Source organism: Hyalella azteca, unplaced genomic scaffold, assembly GCF_000764305.2.
Source record: "Hyalella azteca isolate HAZT.00-mixed unplaced genomic scaffold, Hazt_2.0.2 contig17485, whole genome shotgun sequence".
Classification (NCBI taxonomy): Eukaryota; Metazoa; Arthropoda; class Malacostraca; order Amphipoda; family Hyalellidae; genus Hyalella; species Hyalella azteca.
Genome location: NW_025947267.1, coordinates 1 through 16,177, shown reverse-complemented (window position 1 = coordinate 16,177; position 16,177 = coordinate 1). Strand labels below are relative to the sequence as shown.

The 16,177-nt window shown below is 39.4% G+C and overlaps 1 protein-coding gene and 2 long non-coding RNA genes across 3 annotated transcripts; 1 reads left to right on the top strand and 2 right to left on the bottom strand.

Moving 5' to 3' along the window:
• Positions 1-3,062: 3,062 nt before the first annotated feature.
• Positions 3,063-3,705, bottom strand: LOC125179440. Its single transcript, XR_007157268.1, has 2 exons — positions 3,484-3,705; positions 3,063-3,198 (listed from the first exon to the last, which is right to left on the bottom strand). It is a non-coding gene; the product is annotated as an uncharacterized LOC125179440 (long non-coding RNA).
• Positions 3,706-4,070: 365 nt separating this feature from the next.
• Positions 4,071-14,713, bottom strand: LOC108681289 (serine palmitoyltransferase 1; the record flags this gene model as incomplete). The annotated part of the gene is given in 10 exon segments (XM_018170309.2): positions 4,071-7,139; positions 7,611-7,721; positions 8,097-8,198; positions 9,828-9,992; positions 10,325-10,522; positions 12,161-12,290; positions 12,676-12,808; positions 13,184-13,346; positions 13,507-13,608; positions 14,609-14,713. Coding segments are annotated over 10 exon segments (1,389 nt in total), but the record flags the coding sequence as incomplete, so codon positions are not given.
• Positions 10,836-11,590, top strand: LOC125179438. The gene is made up of 2 exons (XR_007157267.1): positions 10,836-10,987; positions 11,456-11,590. It is a non-coding gene; the product is annotated as an uncharacterized LOC125179438 (long non-coding RNA).
• Positions 14,714-16,177: the final 1,464 nt, after the last annotated feature.

Sequence of the window (16,177 nt, the reverse complement as noted above, 5' to 3'; positions counted from 1 at the left end):
GACAACCACACGCGGTGCCAGTTCAAAACGCACTGCCGGCTGCAGCTGGCAACACGTATATCGACAACACGCATCAAGCTATGATTGGCCGTTCGGACTTCAAGTTCATATTTAGCTTACGTTCTCTCGTTCAGAAAAGAAATAACAGGCTCATTTGTCATAGGAGGAGACATTCGAGTGCTTGCCTATCCGGATTTCCCTTCCGGATTCCGCTTTCAATTTAATTCCTGATTTAGAGCAAATACTGTGTTGAGGGGATTTTCGCGAATGATATATCGATCCGACACTTTGTGAACAAATTTTTAAGATAAACTTACAAGACAAATTTTCATGGCACGTTTTCCACGCGTTATTTTATGAAATTAAAAGCGATCTTTACCAAATTACAAACGAAACTATTCATTCACAATGCCCTCAAGCAAATGAAAGTGATAAATGATCATTTTTTCACTTCTTCCCGCATTAATTAATTTTCATCACTAAGCCTAAAATATCTCCAAAACTAATGAATTTAGCAAATCTTCAAAAAAACGGTGATGTTTAGGACATGATCGTTTTTTTCAATTTCACCTTTGTAGCGCCTTATACGGTTCTAAATTCGCAGTAAGCCTAACATCTATCCTCTTGCACAGGCATTTTGTGTACCTATCCTTAATTAAAGGCGCAATTAAAAAATAATCACGACCTAAACATCAACGTTAGTGAAGACGTGTGCAAAGTTTCATCAAGCTGCATTCATTAGTTTGGGAGATATTTTAGGCTCACTGAAACTTGTAGATCGGGAGCCCGGTCGTGAAAGTGTCTGAGAGGTCTTATATACCAGAATGCATATATATAATTCCCTTAACGCTTGCAGTAGTGTATTTTGAATAAATAGCTTTGTTGTTGGAAAGGTTAAGCTTGGTTTCGATTATAAAAACTTATGTGCATGAAACGTGCTACAAATTTGCTTTTATCGAGCTAGTTAAAATTGAAACAAATTTTGACTGCGCTCGCAAAAAATATTGTCTGTATATAGCTTTTTTCTTAGCTTTATCATGATTGAAATTACTTAGTTATGCTTATTATACCCGCTATGAAAATTCTTTCCAAAAAATTCATCCTGAAATTGTCAACGTGACTGGTCTGACAGAAGTGTGTGGGCCATCCCATAAGCGTGGCATAGCGTAGCCATCTAGACACCACTTTGGCATGATTTTTTTCTCCATTTGTTAGCAATAGATATGAAATTTAATGCAGACATGTAAATACTCATTGAGCAGTATCGATGTTTTTTTATATTCACGTCCTCTTGTCTTCAATTAATACGGCAAAAGAGTGGAACCTAACCTAGCCAAACTTAACCAAAACTGTTTAAATTGGGAGTAGAGGAAATATGAAAAAATATCCATGCCACAAAGCAATTGGCATTGAAAACTGTGTATTTAATTTCATAAATATTGATTACGAATAGAATGAATGGGCCGTGTCAAAACGAGTTGGCAATAGTGCATGCTAACACACAAGCAATATTTTTGATGCTGTCATTTTTATTACCTATATTCAGGAAAATTTTTACAAATAATATCATGTTTGAATAAGCGAACTGATATGACAGTTGCGAATTATTAGAATGCATGATTATGCTGCCGGAGGTTAGTGCTTATGCTGCGATTAATTTCGTACTTTCTTCTACAGCACGGGAAAATAACATTCTAATCCGCGATCACTATGTAACGGCTAATTGCCCGTCTAAATGCATACCACGCACAGTCACGCACTGGCATACATTTTGTAGTAATTTGATATAGACCAGGTATAGACCATTCAACTTTTAATAAGGAGTTATTCCATTCGTTGTGCAAATTTATGTACTAACAGATTACAAGACTTACAGAAGTGGTATTTCCAATGATGAAAACTGAAAAGTGAACGAGTGAAGTGATTAAAAGTGAACGAGTCCAAATAGAGGTTTCCTCAAATCCTAGATTGCCACCATGGGTCATAGTGGCAAACCAGAGGTTTTTAAAATCAGTTCATTTTTTAATTTCCTCATTTACTCAAGATTTGAACCAATTTCATATGTATGATAAAGCTGGTATCCATGAGACTTTTCTGGTCTACTTATAGGACTCAAAAATGAACTTGAGGGAGATTCTAAAAAACTCTCTGCTGTGTCACTATGCCATGGGTTAAATCTGTCAATGCTGTCATACCTACAAAATTTTTTTAATCACTTTTTAAAATTTGCTATATAAAGATTTCATCTAATTTATATCGCTTGTTTGCTTAAATCACAAATTAACTAAGAGGCTCCATCGTCAGTTCGTAGAATCTAGAATCACAAATCAGAAGTCACAAATTAATAGGCCTACATTGAATGCACCGAACAAAATTAAAAACCTAAATTTACAAGTAATAGACAGATTAGACACTAGGTAGACAGAGCAAAAAATAAAAAACTATATATTAACAATTTCAAGGGGATAGGAGCTAGCAGATGAATTCAAACTGGGCCTAAATTTAAAGATGTAGGTACAATGATTCTAAAATGCACAAATCGGAAGTCCCGGAGGTGGAAACTAACACCCCAAAGTCACTGTCAGAAAATAGAAATAGGGACATCACACTGCTTGGCCGCGGCGTGAGCGCGCACAGCCGAATGACGGAATGAGGGGGCGCGATAGCAAGTAGGCTAGCAACTGTAGTGTCCGCCGTGTCCGGTTCTACAACTCTTGCCCTTATGCTCAGAGACCCTAGAATAAAGGGTCTCTGAGCATATCATTCATCTTTTCTTGACAATTCAGATGATTTGCAGCTTTTCGTTTCTGTGAGCTTCGTCCAGCCCGCAGCTCCAGATCCAGGTTCAAGTCACTTGGTGCCAGGTCTGGATTTCATTTTAATGCCGCTCTTAAAAGCCATAGGAAAATCTCCAATGTAAGTTCCAAACAAACAGAAATAAAAAGACATGATTGGCAGTGAGAAACTCAGAAAAATCTCTAGACTATCTGAAAACAGACAAACATCTACATTATACGCCGCACATGCACAACGTAACACAAACACTAACACAAAAGAATTTGTTTGTTTGTTTGATGCTTATTGGAGCTTTGGAGACGCATCCATGTAGCTCCACGTCTGCAGGGGGATTTGGCTGTTCCAGAAGTCCCAGTATCCCACATTTGCACAGGGATTTAGTCCGTGCAGAAGTCCCAGCAACTGTGTGCACTGTCAGTGCACATGAAAAATATCATTAGTATACAGTATCATAAACATTGTATCAATTGATCAACTAGAGCTCACATAATTGGGGTGTAAATTTCAGTATCATATTCAGGGAAATAATTTGCTGAAGCCTGAAGGCAGATCAGGGTACAAATGTGTTTCAAAATAAAGTGACATTTATTTGTTAAGAATTGCTAGCAATTTGCTCTTCTAAAACAAAGGACTACATTAATAGCGCTAAGCTAAATTGCCCAAGTTAGTAGCTAGAGGATGCCCTACCTTGTGCCACATACGAGAACCCAGACTCTAGGTGAGGGTCCAGCCTGGGCGGCTCAACCTGGAGCCTCTTTCAGCCAAAAATGACTATCACAAAATAATTTTTAATGCAAATGTGCAAACAAGACGGATCTCTTATGGGCAGGGCTCAGAAGGAGGCAAGGGAATATTTGTTTATCTGGTGGAGACAAATAGAGGCACCCTTCACACAGGCAGTCATCACAGTATTCAACACAAAAGAATTGAATTTATTGAAACCTGAGGTCATCGCAGTCCGCTCCGTTGATACAGACGTGCTGCAGAACAGTGTCCACTGAAGTCATCCGGCCCACTGGTCAAACTTGGAAATTACCGCAAATGACATTCCCAGTAACATGTCTCTACATTAATACACATGGAAGCTTGATAATTCATTTAAACGCTTCGAATTCAAGTTAATCAAACAGTCCAGTTTGATCAGAAGAAGTTGCACGCTTCCCATAGGAAACCAATGTATACGTTGTTGCTTAGTGAAACAATGAATGCTTCGGCAGAATTCCTGTACTAAAGTCGTTCACTATAATATCGACCGAATAAATAACACAAAAATAATCAATTCATGATTTACCATCATCCCAGAGTTACAGAGATTTGCAAGCAGTATGACCAACAATTTTACTGAATGCTACCTGTATCAAGTTCATAAAATCTATCGAGTCTACTTTTGGAACTATCATAGTACACCCCCCCTAAAACAAACCAATTCGCCCAAGTGCAGTGCAAAAACGAATAAGCCGCACTTACTTTGTGCTAAGACTCTTTTACCGCTTTTGAGTGACAACTACTATGAATGACAACTACCTTGCCAAAAACATTGTAAAACTTCAATTCTCCTCTCAGTTAAGGACATTAACAAATCAAGTTTTGATGTTTGTGATACTACTTTATATATTGAAAAATTTTTACGCAAAATAACTTCAACAGTGAAATTCTACTTTCCTTCATGCGCTAATAATACCGACGACTGTACGGCATATACTCAAAATTACATTAATTTGAACGTGATGACATAAAAAAATGAATGATGTGAACAGAAAATACAAGTTTCATCGGGAAATTACTTCCAAGTAAGTTTTCCGGGTATATTTTTGAAACATTGTGTGACATCATTATATTCAGCATAAAAAGCAAATTTGTATTCTACGTCGCACAAGTCAGTAATGTTAAAAATTTGAGTCCGGTTCACTTAGTCTTAGATGGAATGTTTGTTAGTACGTGAGTAAATTTTTATTCCACTTCTAATTTAGTGACCAGGTTAGATCACTTGCCTACAGAACCCTTTACTATACTACAAGAAAGATATAACCTTAAAAAACCATTTGCATGAACAGTTGCACATTAAAAATACACACAAAAACTCGAAACTTTATCTATCCTATACATCGCACCACTTCTCAAACAAACCTTCGAGTCAAAAGTAAGACAATTAAATATGTCTTTCATTCACATATGTGCGTTGCGTTCATCGGTCATTTGTGAGTAAGTATCATGAGTTACCAGGAGCCCCAAGAGGTCGTTTAAAGAGAAACTTCCTACTTGGTGCTACCGATTTGATGCATTAGCGATAGGTTTCTGGAATTTAGCCAGTTAATTAGGGCCACCTCGCAAAACGGAGGCTCAAACTGATTACTGGTATGATCAATAAGCAACAAGCAGGAAAGGTTCGTTAGATAGTAAGGGTTAGCACGCGTGATTTTCGCTCGGCATATACACACGGAACGCGTGCATCACGAATCACTTATGGGATGTTAAAGTTTTTACTTAGCCACGCTGATCTCAATGTATGTAACATTACCTTACTCGAGACATGAACGTATATAATTGTGTATAGTAGAATTTACAAATGAATCAATCGAAATAGTTAAGAGAGCCTAAATTTCTTGTTAGTTATTCAATATGCATCACCAAAATTAGTAGTAACAACAACTGCTTATGCTATATACTTCAGTAACAGCCTGAAAATTTTTTGACCTAAAAATTTTAACCTAAACAAGCGTGGCTTCCATCCTTTTACCGCGGGACATCAAGAAAAACAGACAGAGAGCCAGTAAATACCTATAACAACCTCAAGATACTTTCACTTCAACATACTATAACAAAATGAACAATCAAAAGTAACGCAATACAACTGAACCAACTTACGGAGCCCCTAAACATGAACATTCATGAGAGGCATGTCAGTAAAATTCAAATTGGGATGCTTGTCGTAATAACCTTTATCGATAAAAACATTTATTTCTATATCATTAAGTCTAACTGATTAAGGCCACACATTTCCAAGTCTTGTTGTTCAAGGCCCACGAATCACTATTCAGGTTCGAAATTATTAATCATAGAAATTTTAGCACAACAAGATCCTGCGAATAAACTTATTTTGAAAAGACGTTAAAAAAACTCGCATACACTTGAGTTACGGAATAATATTTCATGTGCTATCCATAAAATTAGAAACATGGTGCTATCTATGATAGCAGGAGACAAAGAGGGCACAGCTTTGTTTTGTTGAGAAAAAAAAAACATCCACGAATAAAACAAAGAAAGATTGATAAAAAAAAACTAAAAATAGCTAAGAATAAAGTATGCAAATGTAAGATCGATAACATAAGCAACTTGTGAGAAAATTTGAACTAAGAATTAACGCAAACAATATATGAAATCGTCGCAAGAGAACCATAGCATATTTACTGGTTATTCTTGACATAACGGGCACGCTGTTAGGAAACCAGCTACTTAACATCAGTGTAAGAATTCCTATAAACGATCAGTTTAATCATTCCTATACTCAATATAATTTCAAAAAACTATCCGTTTATTAATTCCAGCGTTAACAGAATATAATTGGCTTCGACAGCAGCCACAGTCTGGGAACTGATGACCGAGTGCTAGTAGCCGAACACCTCCAACCACCTATAGCCAACCCAATCATGCGCAATGCGCCTTTTCATCTCCTACTGTCATTTTCATTTCTCCTTCTTCTTTCTGGTCACTCTGCGCCACATCTTGTTCTTTTCCACTCTTTCCTAATGGCACCGCAACAACAACAAAAAAATTCAGCCCAGTTTGACAGAGAGACAACGGCGAGCCAGTGGCTAAATGGTGCTTACGAACAGCAAAAAGAAACATAAACATCTACACATACTGAATACATGCATCCATTCTTTCAGTCTTGATGCTAAAAGATATCTCAACGATAAGGATTAAACACAATCTCACAACAGACGAGAGCGCACGATATATTCGACCACTAAGCAACAGATCAATTCTGCTAGCATTACTAACAAGCAGTAATGTTAACTAAGTTATTAATACGTTTATAAAATTGTGACAATACTGAAAGCTGCCGATAGAAAAGAAATGATCTAATTTTGAAACAACAGTAAGCATATTCATAAAAACTTAACAATAAATGGCCAGGCAGAAGAATATGTGTGTCCTGAAGATCAGAGAGCCTCGGCTTCTATGACGGCGGCGCAGGCGTCAGCGACGGCAGTGATGGCGGTGGTGATCTCGGCGTCAGTGAGGCGGACGTTGACCACGAGGCGGATGGACGGCGGTGGCGGGCAGACCTCCTTAGAGCGTAGCAGAGATGCCACCACCACCGCCACTCCGCGCTGCTCAACCTGTAGGGCACATACGGCTCAGAGCATGCCCATGATGAAACCCTTGCATAAAGTACGATGGCGGTAAACCACTGAATACTCTCTACAATTTACCATTTATGACCAATATTAAAACACAAGTCATTCAAACATAGTGGTACTGTCATAACAATTTTTTTAATATATAAGAAAGAGAAAAATATAGACCATGCTGCTGTTTCATGTACTATCTCAAATTTGTACACTGCAGAAGAGTTTCATGAAGTTTGAAATCCGACCAAAAGAAGATATGATGCAATTTTAGGCCTATCTAAAAGTGCACATTCTCGCCGGATACAGTCCAATCCCAGTACCTACCAAAACTGCAAAATCCTAGCGACTTCCGTCTAATATCTATTCCTAACACGATGCATATTCTGACATAATACAATATCAGTAAAATAGGTACAATAGACATAATAGGTAGACGTGATACGCGAGCAGATTCCTGACCTCCTGGACGATGCGGTGCAAGGCGCTCTCCTGCTGCTTCACCGTCAGCCCCGACGACGGCTTGAACGCCACGTGCTTGATGGGGCTAATCACCGAGCCTGACACACACATCTGCACATAAGGCATGGTGATGCATGAAAAACTCGTGGTGAGGCACAAAAACTCATGGTAAGGCACGGAAAACTCATGGTAAGGCACGGAAAACTCATGGTGAGGCACGGAAAACTCATGGTGAGACCAGCACAACTCGTGGTGAGGCCAGCACAACTCGTGGTGAGGCCAGTACAACTCGTGGTGAGGCCAGCACAACTCGTGGTGAGGCCATGGTGAGACTAGCACAACTCGTGGTGAGGCCAGCACAACTCGTGGCGAGGCCAGCACAACTCGTGGTGCGGAACGAAAGACTCATCATGACACACAAACTGTTGGTACCAAGTGTGTCTCGTTATGACGGTATAGGAGCAGGAAAAAGAACTGTGCGCTTACCTTAGCTGGAAGTGCAACAGCGAGACCAGAGTGCAGCTGTGAAGCACGGTGCTGCAGCGTGGGCACCAAGTCTTTAGCCTCAGCCTCCAATATTTCCAACATCTGCAAGCAATACTTTAGTCAATGACGCAAAAAATTTTCAGCATCTACGCCCATAAACTTTTGACGATGGCGCACTATCACATCTCGTATTTAAATCCTTAAACAAGCAAGATTCAATTTCTTTACTTTGCTCGAAAATGATGCCTCTCCAATAACCAGGAATTTAAAAGCAAAGAAAATACCTACCACAAAAATTCACCATATCTTTATAAGAGAAAACGTTTCGGAGTCCAGCTCCATCGTCAGTTCAAACCACAAAATTCTGTTCAGAAAAAGTTCAGTCCTAGAAACATAAATTACCCCATTTAACTTGAAACGAAAGGAGCAAAAGCTAAAAAAGCTGGTGCTTAAGCCGGTAAATGTCGATTTTCTAAAAACAGAAGTTTGGAAACGGCCATTAGATTTGGTAACTTTGCAATCAACGAAAGACAAGCTATTGTCTGATTCCAGCTCTATGGTGAATTTGATAGACTTATGTTGGAGATTAAGATAGTCAAAGAAAAGGCCCATATGAGAGGGGTGCTTAAAAATCAAAAAAGTATCGTCAACATATCGGTTATAGAAAATTGGCTTAAAATCAAGAGGGCAATTGGCCAACCATGTAGCCTCGTGAAAACACATGAATATATTGGCAAAGGTAGGGCCGAGTGGAAGTCCCATGCCCCAACCGTCAATTTGTCTGTAAAACTTGCCAGCAAATACGAAAATTGAGTTTAGCACAGATAATTCAAGAAGAAATTTGAAAAGCTTGCGGTTAAAACCCATGACAAGGTCATTGACATCTTTAAACAATGAATTGAGACAAATATCGATGGTTGCAGAAAGAGGTATATTAGTAAATAAATTTTCTACATCAAAAGAGGCCATAGTCAATTCGTGAACATTGGTAAAACTCTTCAGGCGGTCTACGAACATATAAGTGTTATCCACAGTATATTGGTTTGTCGTAAGACAGTTCAGAAGCGGAACCAAAAATTTTGCAAGTTTGAAACTAGGGGTATTATAAGCAGCAAAAATTGCGCGAAATTGAAATTTCACACTGAAATCTGGTTTATGAATTTTGGGCAGACCATACAAGATACCCGGGCCAGAGCCAGAAACATGAAGTTGAAAATATGTTTCAGATGACAGTACAGCGGAATCTTTAAGTTTTCGTAGAAGACTGAACTTTAAGTTTAAGTTTCGTTCTAGGACTGAACTTTTTCTGAACAGAATTCTGTGGTTTGAACTGACGATGGAGCTGGACTCCGAAACGTTTTCTCTTATAAAGATATGGTGAATTTTTGTGGTATTTTCTTTGCTTTTAAATTCCTGGTTAACTTGCGATTCAAGCAAACAAGTGATTTTAATACTCTCCAATAACGCTATAACAACCAACCGCAAGTTACCAACAGGCGTAAAATTCATTCATGAACCAGGAAGCTTTGTGTGCTCCGTCGGAATGAGTAAACTTCAGTTATAATCACATGGCAGGCGATGGGGGACAAACCCTTTGCGCATAGTCTTTTTTTGTATCTGTAGGCCCAAGGCAGTGCTATTAAAAATAGTTGATAGAGTGCTACCACGAGTAGCTTCTCAATCGGCTGCGCCAAGACAAAGGACCTAAGCCCCATGGAGATGACTCGTAACCTGCTTGGCAGCGGCGGCAAGGAGGGGCGGCAGGGAGGCACTGAATACGTAGCCCAGGCCGTTGAGGCGCTGGTGCTCCACCACGAATGACGTGCCCGCCGCGAAGCCACCGGTGCTTCCACCGCCGTACTCCAGGCTGCCCATGATCAGGTCCACCTCGCTCATCTGCACAAGCCATCACCAATAATTCATGTTCTGAACCACACAACTATTAATAAAGGTAAGCTGCTGAAAATGAAAGTATCGCAAATCGTCACTAAATACAAATTAGCACATAAGTTATGTGGCAGTAAAAAATAAGTCAGTTGCACTGAATGAAAAAAACCTATCATCCTTCAAACACTAAAAGCAACGATTATTCAGAAAGTGCAGCAATTCTTAAAAAAGCGACGAAGCCAAGTTCCATATGTGATTAATAAATGTCAAGTTAAAACACAAGCCGTAGCAATGGATCCCAAGTACTGCTAGCAGCAGCTACACAAGTCCCCTTAACTCACGGGGATATTGAAGTGGTCGAGGGCGCCGCGGCCGTGGGGACCGAGGGTGCCGAAGGCGCAAGACTCGTCAATGAAGAGGCGCAGTTTGTACTTGTGGCGGAGCTCGACGAGCTCAGGCAGGCGGCAGATGTTGCCCGTGTTCATGTAGAGTCCCTCGACAACGAGAAAGCGGCGGGTCGCATTTGCTTTCTTCGGGTTCTAAAAAACGACCGGAATTAAATATTGTTGAATTGTTGCCGTTTCGAAAACTTGGTTCAACAATGATTGTTCGTTGATGGCAGAAGTTTTTTACTGTACAATCTTATCATTCCACAACGAACCCTCACCATAAAGTTTATAGTAGCTAATCAAAATAGCTAATCAGCTCGAGATAGAGATAAATCATGATGGTACTGAACACTTATAGGTATACTGTTGCCGGGAGGCATCTACCCATATTTTTCACCCAACCATCTGCTCTCTATGTATGAATTATTATTGAATTAATGTTTACTTATTAATTATTGTTGAATGTATGTTTTCTTTCTGTTCTTTTCAGCCTGTAAACTAATTCTATTTATTGCAACTTGGTCAATTATTGTGATAACGATTCGAGGACCATGCAAGTGCAGTTACTGATCCCTAAATTGATGAGTCATTAAGTGGAACTGCCACAAGTTGTTGGTGAGTCTAATTAGGTGTGATCCCTTTAATTGCAAAGATGTTTTGTGAGTGTCCCATAATTTTGCTACCTGCGAATCTGATTAATTAACTTTGTTAGTGCTTCACTTATCATCCAATGTTTATTGCAATTCTTATTTAAACTGTCATTTGCTTGCAATTTATTCTTGAATGCTTTGATTTTGTGTGTTTATCTTGAAAACTTCATAACTTTTACCAATTACTTGAATGGTTTTTCTTGGTTCTAGTTTTAGCTTATCTTTGCAAGTGTTTTACTGATTTCACTCCCAATATTATGTTTGTCTGTTTTGTTTTTCATATTTCTTGCTTGCTGCACGCAACCAGCTTGCCATCAATTAAGAATCTATTTTAAGTATTTATTGCATCAGTTTTAACATTCAAGTTCCCTTCAGGCTTATTATTATTATCTAGTTGGACAGGTTATTGATTTTTGTTCTCTTTATTTTTCAGTTCATCAATGACGGAATATGTGTAACCCTGTCCATGCTCCCTTCCCCTAGCCCTAATCATAACTCCTGAATGCAGTTAAACTTATTCACACATTACATTGTCACCGAATTTTTACTTCAATTTAAGAGATTAAGACACCAGTCTTTCATTCGCCTTTATCAAACTAGATAGAAGGGTTGTTGCCAAATCAAACTCAAAGTAGGTAACACAGTTACCTCACCCGCAACGTGAGACATCCACCCGGCAACAATACTATTCATTAACACTGAATTTTCGTAGATCTCTCGAAATAAATACACCAATGATATATAATCGTATCTAAAGACCTAGTAAATAGTTACCGTCTGCGAACAGAGGAGAAATTTTTCGAGAGAAGCACAAGCATTTTTTTCATCACTATAGGAGGGCAGCTCTAGCCCATTAGGCTGCAGAGCCTTGTTGTCAGTGTAGCCAATTACACTGACTGATACACTGCTATTGATATTTTAATATGCCATCTTGAGTATAATATGCTATCTTAAGTTTAATATGCTATCTAGCATAAGAAAATATTCGACAGTTCCTTTGTTCTACTCAGGGAGCTGAGCTCACACCTTGCAGTCCGAGTAGTCAACTACACTGACAGCTACACTGCTGTTGAATTAAATCTTGCACGAGTAAATATTCAACAGTTGCTGGATTCTGGTCTCGGAGCTGAGCCCCCACCTTGCTGTCAATGATCGCCTGCTGCTCGAGCAGCTGCTGCAGATGCCCTGAGTCGTTGTGACGGAAGTAGACGATGCGCGAGCGCGAGGCCTGCAGGCCACGCTGGATGCAGAAGGATACCGCCTCGTCACTGCCACAACAAAGTCACGTCAGAGGTTATTGGAAATGAAAGGCCTTTGAATGGAAAATCGGAATCATGTCAAATTATCGGCAGTAGAAGGAATTCAAATAAAAACTCGTAAGTCAGGTGGAAGATGCCGGCAGTGAAAAGCCTATTGAATGAAAATTAATGCTCAAGTGGTACTATACACATCAAGTAGTTTCAAAAAGTCCAGCCTAATAACTTATGCTACGTGCAAAATGATTCTACTAGAACTTCGTCAACTCCATGAGGTAGCAATGGTATAACACTGTTGACTATCAGTGCGATTATGAAAAGAAAAATGGGTGAAATGGACAATCTTGAGCCTAAAAATATTATGCAAGGAAATTTCAGTTGAAATTCAAAAACTCACGCGAAGATAACGTCACCACTTTTGGCGTAGGCTGGAATAGCCGAGGCCATGGTAGAGAAGCCATATGAATACAGAACGCAGGACTCACACTGGAAGAACTCGGCAAGTCGCTGCTCCAAGGCAAGATGCACCTCTGCAAGGGACAGATTATCATTATGTGTTCTTAAATTCACTCAGAAATTAACAAACATAAGTGACGGTTGACAGTTATACTTGTAAATTTTAAATTACAAGTAAAAGAAAATACTGAGGTAATGTCATGTCATTTAATTTAGTAGTAAAGTGAGGTGACGAGGAACAGCCATGTTCATCCTCATTAGGAAGATATGTGTCTACATCCGAGCCATCCATCTAGAGTGAATAAATCAAGGTAGGAGATATTGGAAACTGAGAAGGTGAAGTAGACCCTACATTGTTCTTCCATTGCCTCAAAGGTGACACTGCTTCATTGTAGCATTATTGTCTCCTAGCAACCACACCACCGTGTCACTGCCTCATTGTGGCTCACCTGTTGTGCCATAGAAACCTCGAGGGCCACAGGAACCCACACCATACTGGTGGAGGCACTCCAGGGCGGCAGTCTCGATGCCTTCATGCTCACTGAAGCGCAAGTAGTCATGGCTTGCCAGGTTCAGCAGCGGACCACTACCAAGGTCAACGTAGTGGCCCAGCTGGTAAATGGTTAGCAGGTATCAGTTTAGATAGTAGAGTATTGGGCTGTTTCAAAGGCAATGTATATGACACTAGCTTCCTTCTAAACAAAAGCTGTCCTTGCCCTGCTCTCAACACGAGTATGCCAAGAGCTACTCTCAACAGAAGAGTTGCATTTACCTTGCCCTTAACAGTACGTGTGTTAAGGGCTGGGTGTTCAGGGTCAGGCGCAGAGCTAAGCAGCGGTTCAGGCGTCCACTCTGCCAGTAGCTGCTCCTCCTCCTGCATAAAATAATTGGCACATTCATTGTTTAACTCTGCCTACACTTAACCACCCAGTTCAATCATCAAATTCATGTCAAATTCTTAGTATATAAGGAAGCATAATATGGACTTGATAGAATCATGGCACCAATGTTTGTCAATGAGTGAAGGAAATATATTCCAGCCACATTCTAAGCTAAAGAACCAAAATTGGCAGAAACTACCAGTGTTCAATCTAACAAAAAAATAGAAGACTTAGCACTAGCCAAGACCACTCAAGCCCCACAAGAAACCAAACCTACATGTTAATGTACATGCATGTGCAGCCCATGTGCATGAAGTAAGAGGGAGGGATTAGAGAGAGGAAAAGCTGAACAGTTATTAAATAATATGCATTTAAAAATTACTTTTTAAGACAACATTTCTGAAGAGGCCAGTGTCTCTGATGTTACACATGTACAATGAATTTCTAATTTGATTTTTCAGCTAAAAAGTAAGAAAAATTATTTTTCAAACTTTTTTCATATATCACAAAAATTTTTACTTCTTTTAAATTATTTATTCCGCCATTTAATTCACGCACTGTCTCTGACTTTATGCAAGTGTGAGAGACCCAATGGTTTGATGCGATACCCAATGGATTGATGCGAGACCCAATTTATACCTCCTGATGTGAGACCCAATGGTTTGATGCAAGACCCAATGGTTTGATGCAAGACCCAATTCATACCTCCTGATGCGAGACCCAATGGTTTGATGTGAGACCCAATGTATATATAGGATCTGGTTCCTCTGAGCCTCAGTAAGAGGCTGCGTGCCGCCCTCAGCCAGGATATATACCTTGTGATGTGAGACCCAATGGTCTGATGTGAGACCCAATGGTTTGATGCGAGACCCAATGGTTTGATGTGAGACCCAATTTATACCTTCTGATGTGAGACCTAATGGTTGGATGCGAGACCCAATTTATACCTCCTGATGCGAGACCCAATGGTGTGATGTGAGACCCAATTTATACCTTCTTAGTGAGCTTGATAGGGCGAGGCCGTGACTTGGCAGCAACCAGGAGCCAGATGACCCACACCAGCAAGAAGCCTTCAAAAGCCAGGTGGTATGGACCAGCCTGTTCAAAAAATGGATTAATAGTAATTGCTCAATTGTGTAAATAGAAAATACTATTGATTCTTGTTGAAAAAGGTGGTTAGGCATATTTAAATATGAAAGGATATGTGAGATGATATTGAATAAATATTTTCAAGTAAAATGGCTTAAATTAGTGGCAGTGTATCTATTTCATATATAAAATTTATCAAAGAAAAATGTGGAACTAGTAAGATTGTGCTTTATATTCAGGCTGATTAAATTTCAACAGTAGTCAATTTGTACAGCCCAATCTTATAGTATTGATACAACTTAGGCTGATGACCCTGAATTCATTGCTAAAATGATGCCAATTGCCAAAATGCCAAGGTAGCCTTAGGTAGGATCTCTGCTCAGACTCTGCTGATGGCAGATTGCAGTAGCTATGTCACTTTGGAGTTTGAACTTTGAGCAGTGATATGGTACCTATTTCAGTAATAAGTAGAAATGTTGGCTAATTCAAATCTTGAGCAAGAATTGGCAGAACTAGAGAAATTGATCCCAAGCATGGCCCGCAGAGTTACAAACCAGAGATTTTTAGAATCAGTTCATTTTTAAATTCCTCATTTCCAATTTTCGTTTTTTTAACAAAAACCCCTAAAACTCAAAAACGATTCGACATAGAAAAATTTTGTCAATGGCCATCAAAGGCCTAATACTGAGGCTACATAACGCAATAGAAGATATGCAAACTTTTTAGATTTAAAAAGTTTGCATATCTAATAGGTTAAAAAATTAAAAATGTGACCCACAAAAAAGAGCTATTATTTAAAGCCTGTCAGAGTACCCCCTCCAATTTTTTTATACCCGGTCAAAGAAACCCCAAGAGCTGGGGTAACAAAGACATCACTTTTTTTTAAATTACATCAAAACTATGAGAGGCAGGAGCCAGCAATTTATAATAATAATAATAATAATAATAATAGCGGTTTCAGCATTATTAGGCCGTCGGCCTGTCGCCGATTCTTAACATCGCAGAACATTAACAGTATTTTGCGGTCTCAAACTCGCAACTCACTGCTACAATTCTGCTGTGCTTAACCGCCCGGCCTCCTTGCCGATTCTGACCAGAAACTGGTGCACAGAGCTGGGATCAAACCCGCGCCTCTCTGCGCCAATCCTGGTACTCTGAACTTTAACCACTGGGCCACCCTGATTTATGGTGAGTAAAGCTAGAGTATAGACCTGTATTTTGCATGTTTCAATTTAAGTTTAACTTATCTAGTAAAAAAATGGCATCATTTCAAAAAAAAGTGGTCAAGTTACCCCAGTTTACAGTATACAGGATACTTTGCAGTTTGCTGGTCTACTTATATGACTAAAAAATGAACTTGAGGGACAGGGAGAGTCTAAATTAGGGTAAACGCGGTATATTCCGACATCGTAGGTAATTCCGTCACCTCTCCAGCTTTTCCTTTATATTAAGCTTTGTTTTAGTTCCATGCAT